At 44.0% G+C, this 20,616-nt stretch overlaps 1 protein-coding gene across 18 annotated transcripts in view; it reads right to left on the bottom strand.

Moving 5' to 3' along the window:
* Positions 1-20,616, bottom strand: part of MLLT10 (MLLT10 histone lysine methyltransferase DOT1L cofactor) — a 226,161-nt gene that overhangs the window by 203,100 nt on the left and 2,445 nt on the right. For 5 of the 18 annotated variants that reach the window (XM_024253471.3, XM_024253475.3, XM_054522043.2 and 2 more), the window contains exons 1-3: positions 13,161-13,519; positions 12,877-13,036; positions 8,456-8,535 (exon numbers count right to left, since the gene is read on the bottom strand). In XM_024253471.3, coding sequence (XP_024109239.1) covers positions 8,456-8,535; positions 12,877-13,036 — 240 coding nt within the window. In that variant the 5' untranslated portion in view covers positions 13,161-13,519. Of the gene's footprint in view, positions 1-8,455; positions 8,536-12,876; positions 13,037-13,160; positions 13,539-13,837; positions 15,779-20,616 lie in introns of those variants that run through there. The other 13 variants (XM_054522035.2, XM_063727504.1, XM_054522033.2 and 10 more) reach the window with 10 other exon arrangements.

Genomic DNA, 20,616 nt, shown 5'->3' with positions numbered 1-20,616 from the left:
AATTAGCCAGGAGTAGGGCTGGGCATGGGAGTTCACGCCTGTAATCCCAGGACTTTGGGAGGCTGAGGCACGTGGATCACCTGAAGTCGGGAGTTTGAGACCAGCCTGACCAACATGGAGAAACCCCATCTCTACTACACAAAATCAGCCAGGTGTGGTGGCACATGCCTGTAATCCCAGCTACTCGGGAGGCTGAGGCAAGACAATCGCTTGAACTCGGGAAGCGGAGGTTGTGGTGAGCCAAGATTGCACCATTACACTCCAGCCTGGGCAAGAGCGAAACTCCATCTCAAAAAAAAAAAATTGCCAGGCACAGTGGCGGGCACCTGCAAGCCCAGCTACTCGGGAGGCTGAGGCAGCAGAATCGCTTGAACCCAGGAGGCAGAGGTTGCAGTGAGCTCAGATTGCGCCACTGCACTCCAGCCTGGGCAACATAGACCCTGTCTCAAAAAAAAAAAAAAAGAAAAAAAAAATTAGCCAGGAGTGGTGGGGCATGCCTGTAGTCTCAGCTACTCAGGAGGCTGAGGCAGGAGAATCGCATGAACCTGAAAGGCGGAGGTTGCAGTGAGCAGAGATCACACCACTACACTCCAGCCTGGGCCACAGTGTGAGACTCTATCTCAAAAAAAAAAAAAAAAAAAAAAAAGCAAAGTAGAATATTTACAATCTAAAATGTCCTCTCTGGCCAGATACGGTCACTCACACCTGTAATCTCAGCACTTTGGGAGGCCAAGGCAGGAGGGACTACTAGAGCCCAGGAGTTCGAGACCAGCCTGAGCAACATTGTGAAACCCAGTTTCTACTAAAAATACAAAAACTAGACAAGCATCGTGGCACATGCCTGTAAACCCAGCTATTCAGGAGGCTGAAACACAAGAATCACTGGAACCCAGGAGGCAGAGGTTGCAGCGAGCCGAGATCATACCACTGCACTCCAGCCTGGGGGATGGAGCAAGACTGTCTCAAAAAAATTAATTAAATTTAATTTTTAAAAATTCTTCTGTATCTCATCAAAATTACTTAAGTAGATAAAATTTCTAGTAAGTCACTTCAGCCTGCAGTAATTCAGAACAAATGCTCACTAAATAAAAAATAGGCCAGGCATGGTGGCTCACGCCTGAAATCCCAACACTTTAGGAGGACAACACCGGAGGATCTCTTAAAGCCAGGTGTTCAAGACCAGCCTGGGCAACATAACAAGACCTTATCTTTACCAAAAATTTTAAAATTAGCTGGACATAGTGGTATGCGTCTACAGTCCTAGCTACTCAGGAGACTGAAGTGAGAGGATTCCTTGAGCCCCAGAGTTCGATGTTGCAGTCAACTAAAATCGCACCACTGATTCCAGCGTGGGCAAAAAGCGAGACCCTGTCTCTAAATACATACATACAAAAATAGTCATGAGAAAGTGTGTTTAATTTTTTTCTTTTGGGAGACAGGGTGCTTTTTCTAAATAATGAATGTCTATCTACAAAGAACTTCCCTTAAAAACCAAACTTTCCTCAACCTCATCTCCTTTAATTTTTCTCTTTCCTTATACTTTCCACACAACAATCAAATCCTCTATCTTCCACGCCCTACAACCAGGGTTCTACCCAACCAGGAAGCTGTATTAGCTGTCTCAAAAACTTTTCTTTGTCCTTCAGCGTTCCTGGCAGTACTGTCACTATCAACTTTTCTTTCCTGAACACCTAGTTGTCTCTGTGGCGACTGTACTTTTTAGGTTCTTTTCCTGACAGTTCACTATCAATCCTTGGTAATCAGTTCTCTTATTCTCCCAAATGTGAACATTTCTCTTCTCTAGCAAAAAAAAAAAAAGGCATGTGGTTCCCAGTTTTCCCTCTTTGCAGCTTCAACTCTGACTTCACTCTGTAACTGTATCCTAAATTTCCAATACAAAAATCTCTTTTTTTTTTTTTTTTTTTGAGATGGAGCTTCACTCTTGTTGCCCAGGCTGGAGTGCAACAGCGCGATCTCGGCTCACTGCAACCTCCATCTCCCAGGTTCAAGCAATTCTCCTGCCTCAGGCTCCCTAGTAGCTGGGATTACAGGAATGTGCCACCACACCTGGCTAATTTTGTATTTTTAGTAGAGACGGAGTTTCTCCATGTTGGTCAGGCTGGTCTCAAACTCCCGATCTCAGGTGATCCGCCCGCCTCGGCCTCCCAAAGTGCTGGGATTACAGGCATAAGACACCGCGCCTGGCCTCCAATACAAAAATCTTAGCAGCGTCAAAACCAACATGCCCAAAACAGGTCTTTCTTTACTCTTCACTTGCTCTCCTTCCTCTACTACAACTGCTCTAATATTTATTAATGGTATCACCATTAATGAGTGAGCACCTTGATATCTAAGAATCATCTTTGATTATTCCCTTCCCTTTACCTAACATCCATTTCTGTCATTTCACACTTCAAAATGCTCCCTTCTTTTCTGCTCCTTTTGTATTCCCACATCTTTATAGTAATAGCATCCTAAGTCCATCTCTAACCTTCCCTTTCAAGTTCATTCTATATAGTACCTAAATTTTCTGAAAATGCTCCTTTACTTTTCTGAATCTTTACTGTTCAGTATCCGTCAGGGTACTGCCAGGTCATAATCCCCCTTCCCTGAGAAGTGAGCTATCCCCAGTCCAGAGAGTTCTTCCTGTGTCTGAACAACTTGACCCTATTGTCTCACCATAGCAAAACGGTCCAGTGCTAGGTATCTCATCCAAGCCAAACCAAAGTTGGGCTTTTGTTTTACTGTTTTCTCAAAGGAACATGAGATTGGGACTGAATTTACTCGCTTTTGAGACAGGAGATGGAAAATATCAGGAGCTGAGGTATCGTCATCTTTCACCATAGGAGGCAACATGGTGGTTAAGAGGTAACACAGTGGTTAAGAGCTTAATCACATCCCAGACTGTCATAAAACATCTATTTCTCTTAAAACTATAGTATCCTTACCCATAAAATAAGAATAACATCCACCTCATAGATGTGATAGGATGCTTAAATGAAGTAACAGGCATAAAACATTTAGCACAGTATGTGGCACACAGTAAACACTCAAAAAGTTAGCTACTCATTTTGAAACAAGTAGCACAGTAAATCTGCAGAAAGAAAAGAATGGAAGCAGGCATGCAGACAAAAGTAGAAAAAATTTCATAAGACTAATTCAATTCCCTTTCTGAATGAAATACATTTCCATGTTAGGGTTCTTGGCTCCTGTGTCCTTATAATACAATGGCCTTTCTTTGCTTATCTGTTTCTTACAAAGGACCCTGCCTTTCATAATTATACACTACAGATCGGGCATAGTGGCTCACAATGGTAATCCCAGCACTTTGGGAGGCCGAGGTGGGCAAATCACCCGAGATCAGGAGTTCGAGATCAGCCTGACCAACATGAAGAAACCCCATCTCTACTAAAAATACAAAACTTAGCTGGGCGTGGTGGCACACACCTGTAATCCCAGCTACTCCGGAGGCTGAGGGAGGAGAATCGCTTGAACCCAGGAGGCGGAGGTTGCAGTGAGCCAAGATGACACCACTGCACTCCAAGCGTGGGCAACAAGAACTAAACTCCGTCTCCAAAAATATATATATATATTTTTAAATATAATTTTAAAAAGGTTATGCTTTTGCCTCTTCTTTAAAAATCCTTGGTCAGGCAACATGGCTCACGCCTGTAATCCCAGCACTTTGGGAGGCTGAGGCAGGTGGATCACCTGAGGTCAAGAGTTTGAGACCAGCCTGTCCAAAATAGAGAAGCCCTGTCTCTACTAAAAATACAAAAATCAGCCGGGCATGGTGACACATGTCTGTAACCCCAGCTACTGGGGAGACTGAGGCAGGAAAATCGCTTGAATACAGGAGGTGGAGGTTGTGGTGAGCCGAGATCGTGCCATTGCACTCTAGCCTAGGCAACAAGAGCGAAACTCCATCTCAAAAAACAAAAACAAAAATAAAAAACTAGCCGGGCATGGTGTCTGTAATCCTAGCTAATCTGGAGGCTGAGGCAGGAGAATCACTTGAACCCGGGAGGCGGATGTTGCAGTGAGCCGAGATCGCACCATTGCACTCTAGCCTGGGCAACAGAGCGAAATTCCGTCTCAAAAAAACAAAAACAAAAAAAACCTTAATGTCACCCACATCCCACCAAATGATGTTAAAATAAAATGCCCCCCTGCAAAAAACTTTTTTCTTAAAGAGACAGGGTTTCACTTTGTCACCTGGACTAGTGTGCAGTAGTGTGATTATAGCTTATTGCAACCTCAAACTCACGGGCTCAATGGATCCTCCTGCCTCAGCCTCCCACATAGCTAGGACGACAAGTACACCACCACACGTGGTTAATTTCTTTTTCTTTTTGTAGAGATAAGGTCTCACTATGTTGCCCAGGCTGATCTCCAACTTGTGGCCTGATCTCCAACTCAGGTGTGATCCTCTCACCTTGGCCTCTCAAAGCACTGGGATTACAGGCGCAAGCCACTGCACCCAGCAGCATCTAATATAATTTTTTTTTTTTTTTTGAGACAGAGTTTCGCTCATTGCCCAAGCTGGAGTGCAATGGCGCAATCTCAGCTCACTGCAACCTCTGCCTCCTGGGTTCGGGTGAATCTCCTGCTTCAGTCTCCCGAGTAGCTGGGATTGATTACAGGCGCTCGCTACCACGCCCGGCTAATTTTTTGTATTTTCAGTAGAAATGGGGTTTTACCATATTAGCCAGGCTGGTCTCGAACTCCTGACCTCATGTGATCCGCCTACCTGAGCCTCCCAAAGTGCTGGGACTACAGGCTTGAGCCACCGCGCCCAGCCCTAATACACCTTTTAAGATAACTACCTTATTCACACTGACACTTTGACCATGTCTTTAGAGAGAATAAAAGAGTAGAAGCACTAACAAGTGGCATTTGAGGCAAAGGATGCTGGCATTCTGACACTCCCTATTCATTATCTTCTCTCTCTGAATACCCACCTTATTTTCTTATCTTTTCCAGCCTTCAATCTACTGTGACACCCCCTGGAACAGCCTCATCTCATTGTCAGTGTTTACTAATAAACCATAGGTTCCACTGCGTAGTGACCTATTCACCACAAACCGTAACATGATACAAAGAAAAAAAAGTCAAAGAGTAGCTCTATAAAGATTTCACCAAGTCCCAAACTTTCTATGATTGATTTTATCCTCCATTTGCTAAATCACACTAGAATAACAGCTGTAATTCTATTAAAGTGCATTCTCACACACAACCAAAACATATCATCAGAACTATAAAAAAATTGCTCTGGGGCTGGGCACGGTGGCTCACACCTGTAATCCCAGCACTTTGGGAGGCCGAGGTGGGCGGATCACGAGGTCAGGAGATCGAGACCACAGTGAAACCCCGTCTCTACTAAAAGTACAAAAAATTAGCTGGGTGCAGTGGCAGGCGCCTGTAGTCCCAGCTACTAGGGAGGCTGAGGCAGGAGAATGGCGTGAACCCAAAAGGTGGAGCTTGCAGTGAGCTGAGATGGCGCCACTGCACTCCAGCCTGGGCGACAGAGCGAGACTCCGTCTCAAAAAAAAAAAAAAAATTGCTCTGGCCAGGCACAGATGCTCACACCTGTAATCCCACCACTTTGGGAGGCTGAGGTAGGAGGACTGCTTGAGCTCAGGAATTCGAGACCAGGCTGGTCAACAAAGCAAGATCTCATTTCTAGTAAAATTCAGGCCGGGCATGGTAGCTCACGCCCATAATCCCAGCACTTTGGGAGGCCAAAGCAGGCAGATCACCTGAGGTCAGGAGTTCGAGACCAGCCTGGTCAACATGGTGAAACCCCATCTCTACTAAAAGTACAAAATTTAGCTGGGTGTGGTGGCACATGTCTGTAGTCCCAGATACATGGGAGGCTGAGGCAGGAGAATCATTTGAATCCAGGAGGCAGAGGTTGCAGTGAGCGGAGATGGCGCTACTTCACTCCAGCCAGGGCGACAGAGTGAGACTGTCTTAAAAATAAAATAAAATAATTAGCTAGGTGTTAAGTGCTGCAGGCCTGTAAGTCCCAGCTACTCAGGAAGCTGAGGCAGGAGGATCTCTTGAGCTCAGGACTTCAAGGCTGCAGTGAGCAATGATTGCGCCACTCCACTCCAGCCTGGGGAACAGAGCAAGACTGTCTCAAAATAATAAAATAAAAATAGCTCTGAGACTCAACACATTTTTATAGGCTACTCAACCATTATTTCTTCATTTTTTTGTGAGACAAGTCTCGCCCTGTCACCCAGGCTGGAGTGCAGTGGCGCAACCTCAGCTCACTGGAACCTCTGCCTCCCAGGTCCAAGCGATTCTCCTGCCTCAGTCTCCCAAGTGGCTGGCATTACAGGTGCACACCACCACACCCAGCTAATTTTTGTATTTTTAGTAGAGGTGGGGTTTCACCATGTTGCTCAGGCTGGTCTCAAACTCCTGACCTCAGGTGATCCACCCACTTTGGCCTCCCACAGTGCAAGGATTACAGGCATGAGCCACAGCACCCAGCCCATTATTTCTACTGGTCAAAAATTGCCCAGGCAAACACAAAAGCTTCTGCTTTTGCTATATGCCTAGGTAAGGAAGCTGAAATGTTTGTTTTCTACCTTCAGTCTAATTCCATAATCAACACCAAGGGAAAGGAGTTTACTATAACAAGATGTCTTGGAATAAATAATAAATCAATAAATGTAATAAGATTTAAAAAAGGAACTATCACATTTTAAATGGTAGGTTTGCATAACTAATGAAAATAAAATCTATTTCTGATATTTTCAGAAATCCAAATGGGAAAAATGCTTGTGGACACAAAGGATAAATATACCTCCCTCACTGTGTTTTTTGTGAGACACTCTCTCACTCTGTCACCCAGGCTGGAGTCATGGTTCACTGCAGCCTCGACCTCCCAGGTTCAAGCAATCCTCCTGTCTCAGCTTCCAGAGTAGCTGGGACTACAGGTGCAAGCCACCACGCCCAACTAATTTTTTTTTTTTTTTGAAACAGTCTCACTGTTTGAAGTGCAGGCTGGAGTGCAGTGGCACAATCTTGGCTCACTGCAACCTCTGGCTCCCTCGTTCAAGCGATTCTCCTGTCTTAGCCCCCAGAGTAGCTACACTACAGGCACACGCTGCCACATCCAGTTAATTTTTTGTATTTTTAGCAGAGATGGGGTTTCACCATGTCAGCCAGGCTGGTCTCAAACTTCTGACCTCAAGTAATCCGCCCACCTCAGCCTCCCAAAGTGCTGGAATTACAGGCATGAGCCACTGTGCCCAGCCCCAACTAATTTAAAAAATTTTTCTTTTGTAGAGACTAAGCTGACCAGGCTGGTTTCAAACTCCTGGACTCAAGCAATCCTCCTGCCTCGACTTCCCAAAGTGCTGGGATTACAGGTGTGAGTCACTGCGCCCGGCCTACCTCCTTTCTGTTTTTTTTTTCCTTTCCTGAGAGTCTTGCTCTGTCACCCAGGTTGGAGTGCAATGGCATGATCTCAGCTCACTGCAACCTCTGCCTCCCAGGATCACGCCATTCTCCTGCCTCAGCCTCCCAAATAGCTGGGATTATAGGCACGTGACACCACGCTCAGCTAATGTTTGTAATTTTTTTTTTTTTGAGACGGAGTTTCGCTCTTATTGCCCAAGCTGGAGTGCAATGGTGCCATCTCAGCTCACTGCAACCTCTACCTCCGGGGTTCAAGCAATTCTCCTGCTTCAGCCTCCTAAGTAGCTGGGACTACAGGTGCGTGCCAAGCCCAGCTAATTTTTGTATTTGTGGTAGAGATGGGGTTTCACCATGTTGGCCAGGGTGGTCTCCATCTTTTGACCTTGAGATACTCCCGCCTCGGCCTCCCAAAGTGCTGGGATTACAGGTGTGAACCACTGCACCCAGCACCTCATTCATTCTTATAAGAGGTTTAGAAAAGTTCTGAAATAAGGTAACCACCCAAGTAAAAAAATACATATTTTTTTTTATGTTGGTTTGCCAAAGGGACTGAATGCCTGAAATCAGTGAGTATTCAAAGTTAAACTATACACCCAAAGATGTAGTAAAAGGAATATGATAGTCACTAAAATTATTGGTATTTTTCCCATTACACAAAACCTAACAGAATTATCAATGTAACTTTCTTATGTTTCTATTTCCATTATATTTTAACTATGATTAGCCAGTGTAACCTTCAAACTTCTTCAAGCTTTCTTGATTCTGTAACTAGTTAACAAAGCCCAAATATGACTATGTATTTTTGTTTTCAAAGTATCCAAAATATACTCACTTGATTCCATTTGTTTTTCAGTTTTACAAAATCTGTTTAATACTCCAAGTCAGTATTTGGCCTAAATTATCTCTTACATTATGGTATTTGAAGAAATGACTGACAACCCCACAAACCACAACAGGAGTGCAGTTCCTAATTTCCTAAGCTACTCACTAAAGTTTAATGTTTTTGATAAATAGTCCTTACCACTCTGGCTGCTCTCTCCTGAGATTCACATTTCCTGCAAAACCATGGTCCAGTGGGTACTTGAACAATGCCATAGCAAGCTGTTGAAAAATGAAATGTGTTAAAATGTTAAGATTCGAAGAACTATGGAAAAATCAAATACCCTTTCAAGGCCCTATTAATCCACCTGTCACTATTCAAGTAAACTACCTCTTTACAGAGAAGTAAAACAGTTCACATCCTATTTATCACATATAAAGCTTACTTAATTAAAAAGTAAAAATTTTAAATGCAACTCTTTTGTGTTACCTCATCTAAATAAATCAAGGCTGGGTGCAATGGTTCATGCCTGTAATGTCAGCATTTTGGGAGGTCAAGTTGGGAGGGCTGCTGGAGCCCAGGAGTTCCAGAACAGTCTAGGCAATACAGTGAGACTCCATCTCCACAAAAAAAATTTTTTTTTAATTAGGCCAGGCGCAGTGGCTGACACCTATAATCCCAGCACTTTGGGAGGCTGAGTCAGGCGGATCACCTGAGGTTGGGAGTTCAAGACCAGCCTGACCAACATGAAGAAACCCTGTCCCTACTAAAAATACAAAACTAGCTGGGCATGGTGGCACATGCCTGTAATCCTACTACTCAGGAGGCTGAGGCAGGAGAATCGCTTGAACCTGGGAGGCAGAGGTTGCAGTGAGGTAAGATCGCACCATTGCACTCCAGCCTGGGCAGTAAGAGTGAAACTCCGTCCCAAATTAAAAAAAAAAAAGAAAAAAAAAAAATTAGCTGGGCACGGTGGCATGTGCCTTCAGTCCCAGCTACTCAGGAGGCTGACTTGAGCCTGGGAAATCAAGGCTGCAGTGAGCCATAATCACACCACTGTGCTCCAGCCTGGGCAACAGAGGGAGATCCTATCTCAAAAAAAAAAAAAAAAAAAAAAGGTATGTTCATTTCTAAATACATAATGATGTGAATGCTCCAGATGATTTAAGTATACATCACATATCTAATCACAGTCTTGTTTTCAAATTGGTTTTTAAAGTTAATAATTAGCTCAAAACTGAAAATTTTCTAAAACTCTAAAAACACTAATAACCAAGTAAACTTTTGCATGAGCTCACTAGGCAGAAATATGAAAATATCTTAAATATTGGAAAGCATTTAAAGAATATAAATTCAGGTCGGGCACGGTGGCTCATGCCTGTAATCCCAGCACTTTGGGAGGCCGAGGCAGGAGGATCACCTGAGGTCAGGAGTTCCAGACCAGCCTGGCCAACATGGTGAAACCCCATCTCTACTAAAAATAAAAATAAAAAATTAGCTGGGCATGGTGGCAGACGCCTGTAACCCCAGCTACTTGGGAGGCTGAGACAGGAGAATCACTTGAACTTGGAAGGCGAAGGATTCATTGAGCTGAGATCACGCCACTGCACTCCAGCCTGGACAACAAGAGCAAAACTCCATCTCAAAAAAGAAATAGGAAAAAATTAGCCAGGTGTGGTGGCAGTGCCTGTAGTCCCAGCTACTCAGGAGGCTGAGGCAGGAGAATCACTTGAACCCAGGAGGTAGAGGCTGCAGTGAGCCAAGATTGCCCCACTGCATTCCAGCCTGGGCGACAGAGGGAGTCTCCGCCTCAAAAAAATATATAAAGAAAGAAAGAACATAAATTCACAAAGCAGAGTACTACCCACTGTACAATCACGGCAGAATATAAATTCAGTATAACTTTTTAAAACTCCAGGCCGGGCGCGTTGGCTCACGCTTGTAATCCCAGCACGCTGGGAGGCCGAGGCGGGCGGATCATAAGGTCAGGAGATCGAGACCATCCTGGCTAACACGGTGAAACACCGTGAAACACCGTCTCTACTAAAAAATTAGCGGGGTTTGGTGGTGTATGCCTGTAATCCCAGCTACTCGGGAGGCTGAGGCAGGAGAATTGCTTGAACCTGGGAGGTAGAGGCTGCAGTGAGCCAAGATCGTGCCACTGCACTCCAGCCTGGGTGACAGAGCAAGACTCCGTCAAAAAAAAAAAAAAACTTTTTAAAACTCCAAAAGCTAAACTTCTACTTCCAGTTAAACATTTGTAGGACCAGGCAAGGCAGCTCATGCCTGTAATCCCAGCACTTTATGAGGCTAAGGCGGGCAGATCCCTTGAGCTCAAAAGTTCGAGACCAGGCCAGGCGCAATGACTCACACCTGTAATCCCAGCACTTTGGAAGACCAAGGCAGGCAGATCACCCTGAGGTCAGGGGTTCAAGACCAGCCTGACCAACATGGAGAAACGCCATCTCTACTAAAAAAAATACAAAAATTAGCTGGGCGTGGTGGTCCATGCCTGCAATCCCAGCTACTCGGGAGGCTGAGGTAGGAGAATCACTTGAACCTGGGATGCAGAGGCTGCAGTGAGCCGAGATGGCACCATTGCACTCCGGCCTGAGCAACAAGAGCAAAACTCCGTCTCAAAAAAAAAAAAGTCAAGACCAACCCGGGCAACCTGGTGAAATCCCATCTCAACCAAAAATACAAAATTAGCCCGATATGGTTGTCCAGGCCTGTGGTCCCAGCTACTGGGAAGGCTGAAGTGGGAAGATGGCTTGGAAGGTCAAGGCTGCAGTGAGCTGTAATAGCACCCTGCATGCCAGCCTGAGCAACAAAGTGAGACCCTGTCTCAAAAAAAAAAAGAATTAGTAACATGTGTCTCACTATAAATGGTCTATCCGTCAAAAAACACAGCATAGGTATCCAAAACACAGCATCATTGCCCAAAAACTTTATTCAGGTGTACTTCTAGGAAAGAAAATTTAAGATTTAAATAAAAATTTTCTATATTGCGACATAGAAATTACTATCAATTTTGATAGTTTATCATCCAATTCATAAGAAATAGCCTTCAAAATGCCAATGAACACGGGATGACCTTAAAATCAGTATCTGGTTTGACACGCATTGTATTTCACTCCCTAAAAAAGCAAGACATGCAACTTGGCTCTTCTTTAAAAGTCTAGGGCCAGGCGCAGTGGCTGACGCGGGTAATCCCAGCACTTTGGGAGGCCGAGGAGGCAAAAAGATCACCTGAGGTCAGGAATTTGAGACCAGCCTAGCCAACATGGCGAAACCCCGTCTCTACTAAAAAATACAAGAAATTAGCGGGTGTGCTAGGGTGTGCTTGTTATCCCAGCTACTCGGAAAGCTGAGGCAGGAGAATCAATCGCTTGAACCCAGGAGGCAGAGGTTGCAGTAAGCTGAGATGGCACCACTGCACTACAGCCTGGGTGACAGAGCAAGACTCCGTCTCAACAAAATAAAAAGTAAAAAAATAAAAGTCTGGGAATAAACAGCATTCTCAGAGTAAGTTCACTACCTCAGAATCATCACCACTGCATCTAAGTCTCCCTTCCCAAGTGTGACATTCGCTTCTCTACAAAATGCACTTTAGCACATGTTCAAATTTTTGTCTCCCCTTTGGTGGTAGTCCTTTCCAACAGACTACTAAAAACATATGCATCGCTTAATGCCAGATTCAGAAATGCGAAGGGACATGGAGCCACCAAAAAATAATGTAGACTGTTTTGTCCTGGATTCCTTACCACGTGAAATGGGGAAAAGTCGGCCACTTCAAAGGCCAGAAAAGTATCTTACTAGTGTCTTCGGCCTTCTTGTATATCCAAAAACCTCATCAATTGTTAACAACCAGAAATAAACTAAGAGGCTCCCCAAAAGTGACTTGGCACCGCCACCTCTTCTCTTCAGCCACCTAGGCTGGTGGTGGCCTGCCGCGGCCACCCCACAGGCGCTGCAGCAGCCCCGCCACTCCCCCACGGTCAGCAACGGACTCCGCCATCTCCTCCGCAGACAGCTACCGGGCGGCGGCGGTAGGGCCCGAGCCTTCTGGCTCGAGGTGCAACGGGCCCCCATCCCTCCCCATCTAAAGAGGCAAGGCGACCCCCAGCCTCCCCGCCCTGGCGCCGCGTTCCCGAGCCCGTCTCCACGCCACAGGAAATCTCCAAACACTGCGGCAGACAGGCGGCTGCAGGCCAGGGAAGAGGAGGGCGCTCCACTCTCCCAAACCCACCCCCAAGGCCCCGGGAACCCCGGGAGGAGCGCGCACCGCCCCCGCCCCCGTCCCCGCCCCCACCCCGGCCCGGATCTCGAGGGCGCGGCCGCCGCCCTGCCCCGCCCCGCCGAGTCAGCAGCCCCCGGCCCCGGGCGCAGGCGGCGGCCGAATGACACTTGAGAGAGTGAGAGCGGAATCACATGACAGTCCGGGCCACACGCACTTTCTCCCACATGCGCGGCCCACACCCCCAGCGCCCCGCCGCGGACCCTCCGCGTCCCTCCCGCGGCCGCGGCACGGGGCGGGGGCGCCGGCGGTTGCGGCCCAGGTGGGGGCGGCGGTGACCGTTGGGCGCAGGCGGGCGCGCCCCGGCGGGCGGTTGGGTGTTTACCTTGATGCACCGCGACGCTGCAGCCGTGCCCGTCGCAATAAACCAGCGGGTTCTCGGCCCAGCCTCTCTCGTCTGAGCAAACGCAACAGCCTCCAATCATCTCCTTCATACTATGGGAGACCTCGTCCTCCAGTGACACGGGCCGGTCGCTAGAGACCATCTAAGAGGGAGTTGGGGGGACCATTAAAAAACACATGCAAGCCGATTAGTGCTTCCCCCCCACACAGCCCCCCGAGCCCGCCCCGGCGCCCCCCGCCCGGCCCAGCAGCCCACCGCTCGCTCACTCGGGCTTTGCCGCTCAGTCACTCACGTTCCGCACAGGAGTCAGGAGCCATGTCCTTGCTGATTCCCCCCACCTCCCCTCCACCGCCTCCTCCGCCTCCTCCTCCTCCGCGTCTTCCCTCCCCACCTCCACCCGGCCGCTAACGCGGGCGCCCGGAGAGGGCACACATAATCAAGAAGGCCTCCGCACAGGCGCACTGGGGGGGGCTCCCGCTGGGCCCGGGGCAGCGAGGGAGGGGAAGGGGGCTGTGCTTCCTCCTCCGAGCGTCACTCGGCGTGCGCGCCCGTCCTGCCGCCGGCGTGAGGGAGGAGGCCCGGGCGAGGCTAGCCCTGCGTGCGCGCCGCCGCGGCCGGTCGGCTGCCCCTGGCCTACCTCCGGGGCCCCGTCCCCCTCCCCCGCGCCGCTCGCCGCCGCCGAGGTGTGCTGGGGGTGGGCGCGAGGGGAGCCGGCGGCGCGCGGAGGCCGGAATGAGCTGACGCGAGGGCGCGGGGGCGCGCACGCGGGGGCGGGGACGTTAGGCCACCCTCTGCAGCGCTGGTGGCGCGGGCCGCGTGTGAGCGTCGGGAAGAGGCTTGGGAGGTGGCGGGGGAGGCGGACGCCTAGGGCCGGGAAGGGGTTTTCTCAGAATCGCCAGAGGGGACTCCCCGGGGGCATCATCTCCGTGCCCTGGGAACCTACCTGCTGGCCTTTTCCTCCAAGACTGGCCCGTGGAAAACGAGGGTGGGGCGAGTGTGCCAGCTACCATGAAGGGTGTAATGAAGCATGGCTTCCTGCAGTTGGCCGCGCTAACTTCACAGTGCTGCCGCAGCCACTCCACCCATTAAATTCACGTCCTGGACTCTTCCCAAAGTTCACCCGCTGGAAGTCCTACCAAGTCTGCCGCCCATTTTCGCACTACGTGGGCCCCAGTGACAAACGAAAGTGCATTCCAGGCTGAAGGTCAAAAGCCTGGGTTAGGGCTGCACTCGGAGAGGGAACGCCAAGGCGTCCCTCAGCTCGGTGTGCAGGACAAATGGTGGTTTATCAGGAATTAGCAATATAATACGATGATCTGGAAAATGCACTTGTATTACACCAAAAGCAAGAAGGAACTCTAGCCCTCCTAGTCTAGTCGCTAAAACATAATTAACGCCATCAGACAGTGGCGTCCAGTTTTGATGGAGGATTCCTCTGATTCGGGTCTTTTCTCCAAATTTATACTTGGAAATGTGAGGTCATTTAAAAGTGGCAGAAAGATGAGAGCTCCCACCTCACAAACAAATGGAAAATGGATTAGGCCTATCTGCATAGATTAATTAGCTGGATGCTGAGCACTTTTAAACTAAAATCTTCCACTGTCGCCCTATTCCTTATGCATCTGTAAAGCCCAATATTGATGTTTAAGCAAAAAATGTCTAATTAGAAAAGTTTCGCATGAAATCAGAATTATGTATAGATTGTTTAAATGACAAGCCCAGTTAAAAGGCGAATTCATGACTTTTGATTAATACCTTGCAGGTACAAAATGGTTCTTTATCAGGAATTCGCATTATAAATGTGCTGATCTGGAAGATGCACTTTCACAGTGCTAAAGCATAGAGAACCCAAGTTCTCCTAGTCGGTCGCCAAAAGATAATATAATGGTTTGGGCTTTAAAAGCCTTCTAAATGTTCTTCTGATAAAGGGGGGTTAGAAAAGGTATCATGGCTGTTTTTCTATTTCAAATTAATTGCTAGAAATCTGTGTAAGAGTGATAATAGGTATACAGCGCAATGAGAGCATATATAGCAAATTCAGATGTTTTAAAAGCTGAGATATACAAAGTAATGGCAATTGAAATGTACACTAAAACAATGAGAATTCACATAGTGCATTTAGAAAAGGTGACTACAAGACTACATAATGTGAATTCTTTTTTGGGATGTGACAACAATTAATACATTTCTGGATATATAATAATTATATTTTTTAACTACTTTAAAAATTTATGAAACTAAAACGGCCTTCAAACAAAACTATACTGTTTTGTGTATCTTAACCATATATTTTATCTTCACCCTTCTACAAAGGATACCAGCTCAATATCCAAGTCCTGTTCAGACTCTTACTATAGAGCAATTCTGAGTTAAAAATCAATGTGAAACTTCCCCTCCCAAACACTGCAGCCAAGGCTTAATGCATTAAATTATTTAAAAATACATTAGTTTTATTTTTAATGCATTGGAGCTTAGTTCTTGTGAAGGAATTAATTTGTATGTAAAGAAGGATGGGTACCTTGCCCTATTGTTTAACACTTAAAACAAATGTAAGTAAACACTTGCTATTTCCTAAACAAAACAAAAAAAATTTTTCATTTGTAAGAGGTTTCAGAAATTTTTAAAAATAGGGAAAATGTATTATTTCATAACAGCCTGTATATAAACAATAGTATCTGAAACAAATTTTGTTAAAGATGTATACGTAAGTGTTCACAAAATATAATTCAAATTATTTAAAACTGATTTTAACATATGTTGAGTATGAAAATTATAAGAAAAAACATGAGTGTAAATAACTCATTTTCATTTTAACTTGTACCAGATATCAAACTTTTTCTTATATATCTAAAGTATAATATTTTGTATATTTCTATAAAATGTTAAGTGAAAAGGAAGAAAAGCAGACAGTATAAAACAGTAAAACAGTTCAAATATGCAATTAATTATTCATTCAGTAAATATTTATTCAACATTTACCGTGTACTGGGGACTGTTTTGGATATGGGGAATATAGCAGTGAGAAAGTTGTATTTGTCCTTTGTGAGACATATATACATATATATATATATAGTTATATATGTAACAATTGGCTGAATATGCTAATTTTCCTTCCTCAAAATGGATAAAACTTGTAATTACATTGGCAGAATTGTTACAGTTCAAGTATGCTTTTTAAAATACATAGCAATATAAAAATAACCATAGGAGTTACAAAATAACTTTGTGAAAAAGAACAATTTCAATTGTAAAATGTTACCCTAAAATGTTATTTTATATTCTCAAAATATCCTTCAAAAAAGTATATGTAGTACCTCTAGGATAAAATGAAACCCTGTTGTCTCTAAATATTGCTTCACATAACAGCAGCTAACTCAGTACTAGCTCATCTGTTTCTCCAAACTAATCATCTGAGGCAAACCACAAAAAACTCAAGTAAAGTATTTTATGATGTAACCTCTAACCCTACTGTAATGGGAAGATGTATTTTCGCTCTATGGGTAATATATCTTCCGATAATTTTCTTTATTCTTTAAGGTAGGCACCAAATTACTGTATTTGCTTTTCCATAATTATTTACAGAAGTAGACATTATGAAAGAAATATTTAAAACCATATTCATTTCAGAGGTTAGTACTGTTCATGTTTATCTCCTTTGTAAATTAAAGTTTTATTTGCCTTCTGTTTGCGCATATTATATTTAGTCTATTGTACCCATTGTCAAGGTATATATAAATTTCTACAATGTGGTGTAGAAACTGAGGTCAATTTCTACATCCATATGAGGTATACTTCTATAATGCTGAGACTAGATCCACTTTCCTGAACTCAGATGCTTGACTTCCATAGGGTGTAAAATTCTATATTGGCTCTTCGACTAAGTTTTTTAAACAAAAAGCAATTAGAATTCCTGCATCTGCTAAACCTCATTGGAGTCTATCAACTTGTTTCTAAATAAATTAGTTGGAAAACTCAAAAAGACACTCTCTTATGATCTGTGCAGACTTTCAGATATATCCTCTTTTACATAGAGGAATCTGTTTTTTGTTTTGCTCATTTGGTACCCAAGAGTTTTTACCTTTTTCATTAAAAGTTTATTATGAGCCATATATTTATGCTAGTATGATTAAAATACTGAAGTGTTTCTGAAACTAGCTTTGTTATTAATATGTCACCATAAATGAGTATTGTGTCTTTATAGATGCAAAACCACCACGGCACCTATATCATGGAGTACTATTCGAAATTTCATATAAAAATATTCTTTGCAATTATGTTTTGAAGTGAGATTCTGTTAATGGCTTTTTCAAAAATTTATTTAATGAAACTTGTTAATCTTACTAGGTGATTATTTTTTACTCACCATCACACCTAGCAAGTGTCTTGCACATAGTAGGTCTAGAGTAAATGTTTGTTTAATGTCCTCAATTGGTGTTTAAAAGCTAATTACACTCTGAGCTTTATTCTTCAAAGTAAAGCAAGATTTTATTTTGTATGTACAATTGAACTAACATTTGTAAGTAATGATTAACAAAAATTTTCAGGTGAATTGATCTATCTGAAGATTTTCAATAGTTGAAATTAATATCAGTTTTTATTTACCAGGTGGTTTAGACTTGACTATTCTAAATAGCCCTCAAATGTTTACCACCTTTTCATGTAAAAGTCATCATTTTATTAAAAAACAGTCTCCAACTTAGAATCAATTATAATTAATATTGTTTTTAGATACACTTTAATTTTCTGAAAGTTTGGTAGATAATTCTGAAATTTAAATTTTGTGTAATCTAAATAAAAATCTTTTTAAGAGTCAAGGTCTAATATTTGAAAGGTTTGGTTTGGTTAATCGTGTTTGGCCTCAGAGCTATTTCTTTTGCTATAAAATTGATATCAAATGGCTCTATTTACATTTTTTGAGTAAAACACCATGCAATTATCAATATAAAAATGCTATCTAAAAGATGCCTTTAGGTATTCTAGGTGTTACATAAACCTCGTTAACGATTCAGAGTTGAACTATTTTTTTCCATGATGCAGCAATACTGAAAGGTGTTATATTTTGACTTTTCAGAGTATCATCAATATAGTGTGTATTGTAAGGTCCATGTTCTCATTTTTTACTGACACTGAAGATCTGCATCTCTGTTATAATTAAAGTGTGATTAAAGTGACATATTTAGGTGTCTGTTTATAGGCCACATAAGATTATCTAAGTGAAAAGATTCTGGACGTGGAAAAGAGGAAAATCAGTTTTTGAAATGGAAGAGAACCTTGAAAGAAATGCAACATATCTTAGACTGAAAAAAAAGAAGAAATTAAACTGAATTTATAAATACTATTTGGACCAAAGAAGATCACTTTTTAAGATTTAAATGTTTTCCTCTGCAAAAGGGGCCACTGCTTACCAAATCCAGAAACAAGCCCAAGAATATGTTAATTAAGTGCATTGTGTCCCAGAAAGAATGAGGTTGACAAATTCATTTTTTATTCCTTCTATTAATAAACTGTTGGTCTAGTACATCTTAGATTTTTAAAATCTATAATGTGCATATTTACCTCTTGAAACTGTATAGTAACAGTGCCAAGGACCAACATGACCCCATAGGGTGAATCTTATGAAGCTTAACATTCCTGGTGAATTAAACACACAAGCCTCGGATCACTTTTTGTCAGCCTTATTTTACTGCAGCGCTTGAGAGCCAGAAGGTAGGTAATTTTTATATGGTGGCACTTTACCCCAATTAAAAAAGCAATGATCGTTGGTGCAAGCAGAAGTGGAAAATATAATGACATAAAATTAAAGAAAGGTATCACAAAGACTGACCAGGAATGCTACTTGTCCCTGTCCATCCCTACCCCCATTCATGCCCTTTTTCCATCCATTTGTTGTTTTTCTCACAAGAATACATGACTCCTAAGAATATTTTTACTTTAAATGAAAAAAAAAATATCTGAAACAGTGAATGATGTAAAACGATTCACCTTCTAATATCAACTACATAACAGATAAACATGTAAAGCTATTCTAAATATTCAAAGACATAAATAAAAAATGTAAATTGATGGGGGGAACTGTGGGAGGATGAGGATGGAACGAATGAATAGATTGAAAATACTTGATTTTCAACACCGATTTTTTTTCTGTTCAAACCTTTCCATAGTTACGCCTCAAATGATTTCTTACATAAGAATTTCTCCCTATATCTCGAAATAACTGAATGATTTCCATGAGGAAATGCAAGTTTAGAAAGAAGACCCGCAAAATGAAAGTGTTAAAATGCAAGCAACTTCTACAGCATTTCAAATGCAAAAATACAACCATCACTACCTTTAACTGACTCTTAAGGGGTCTTTTCAAACAGATGCTATTTATGAGCATCATCTGTTAACTCCTTTCTTGTAATTCAAAACTCTGTCAAATGATGTTTTCATGACGACGCGTAAATATAATATTCCATTAAAGATCAATTCTAATTGGTTTTTTAAAATCTACCTTGGGAAACAGTGCTTCATAACACACAGACTAGTAATGAGTATTTTAGAAGGAATTTCCGCAAAGTCTATCATAAACCTAAGTCGAAATTACTCTCTTGCCCTAGTAAGGTTTGGACCACAGGATTGAAATTATTTTTTCTTGGCCTTTCACGCACGACGACTTTGGTCTTGTCGACAAGACTCGCAAGCACTTGTTGGAAATCTTCATTTGAAAAAAAAACAACTGTGACGTTGGCCAGAAATATTTCTTCCATATGCCTCACAAAGGAAAACAGACAGTTTATTAAGTGGATTGCAATTATTTGTTTCCAAAACGTGGCTTAAAAGCAAATTAGACGTTTTTCCCTTTTGAAATTCCCTATTTTGAAAACGCACTTCACGTTAAAGGAAGCCCATTTTTGAAAGGGCTAGCTCAGCCTTTCCTTTTAAAACTAGACTTTCTGTGTACAAAGAAGAGCTGAGTAATCAGTAATAAGGATAGCAAAACGTGCTTTTCCGAATTCCTTTGAACCTTTTTTTAAATGGATTTTTGAATCCATACATTTCAAGATATTTCAAATATTATATAATCTACTGTAACTTTCCGGATCCAGAATAATAACTGCCCACGTGTCTCTTATCTATTTATCACTTTATAAACATATCTATGTTGCTTTCCCTTTTTCTCATAACGTGTGCGTTGCAGGCTCGCCGGGCTTCCTTCAATTTCGCAGCACGCTGTAAAGGCTCCTTCCTCCGAGGTCTTCAGCTGGGAACCCCTCGCTGGCTGAGTCTGACCATCAAAACTTGCCGCGCCGGCCCGACCCGACCCGGCCGGAGCTCAGGAGCCCGGGGAGGCGCCAGCGGGGGTCGGGTTGGCCCGCGGGACCCCTCCCTCGGTCAGGACGTGCTCGGCTAACAGCCGCGCTACGGCAGAACAATGTCGGCGGCCCGGCGGGCGCGAGGAGCCAGGTCCCGCTTCCTCCGGCGCGCCGGCCCCCGCCCCCCGAAGCCCTCCCCGCCTGCCTCTTCGCGCTCGCCCGTCCCGCCGCGCCTTCCTCCAGCGGCCCGGCCCGGCGCACGCCCCGCCACCCGCACGCCTTCTTCCCCGCCCGGACCTGGTCGGCCCTCCTTCCCCCGACTCCGACCCACTGCGCTTCCTCCCAAGACTCCAGCTTCCTCCCCTCAGCCGCCGCCTTCGCGCCCTTTTCTGAATGTATTTTTACAATTTCCCCCTTCATTTCCAAA

The sequence above is a fragment of the Pongo abelii genome, chromosome 8, assembly GCF_028885655.2.
Source record: "Pongo abelii isolate AG06213 chromosome 8, NHGRI_mPonAbe1-v2.0_pri, whole genome shotgun sequence".
In the NCBI taxonomy this organism is placed as follows: domain Eukaryota; kingdom Metazoa; phylum Chordata; class Mammalia; order Primates; family Hominidae; genus Pongo; species Pongo abelii.
This window is presented reverse-complemented; position numbering and strand designations above follow the sequence as displayed.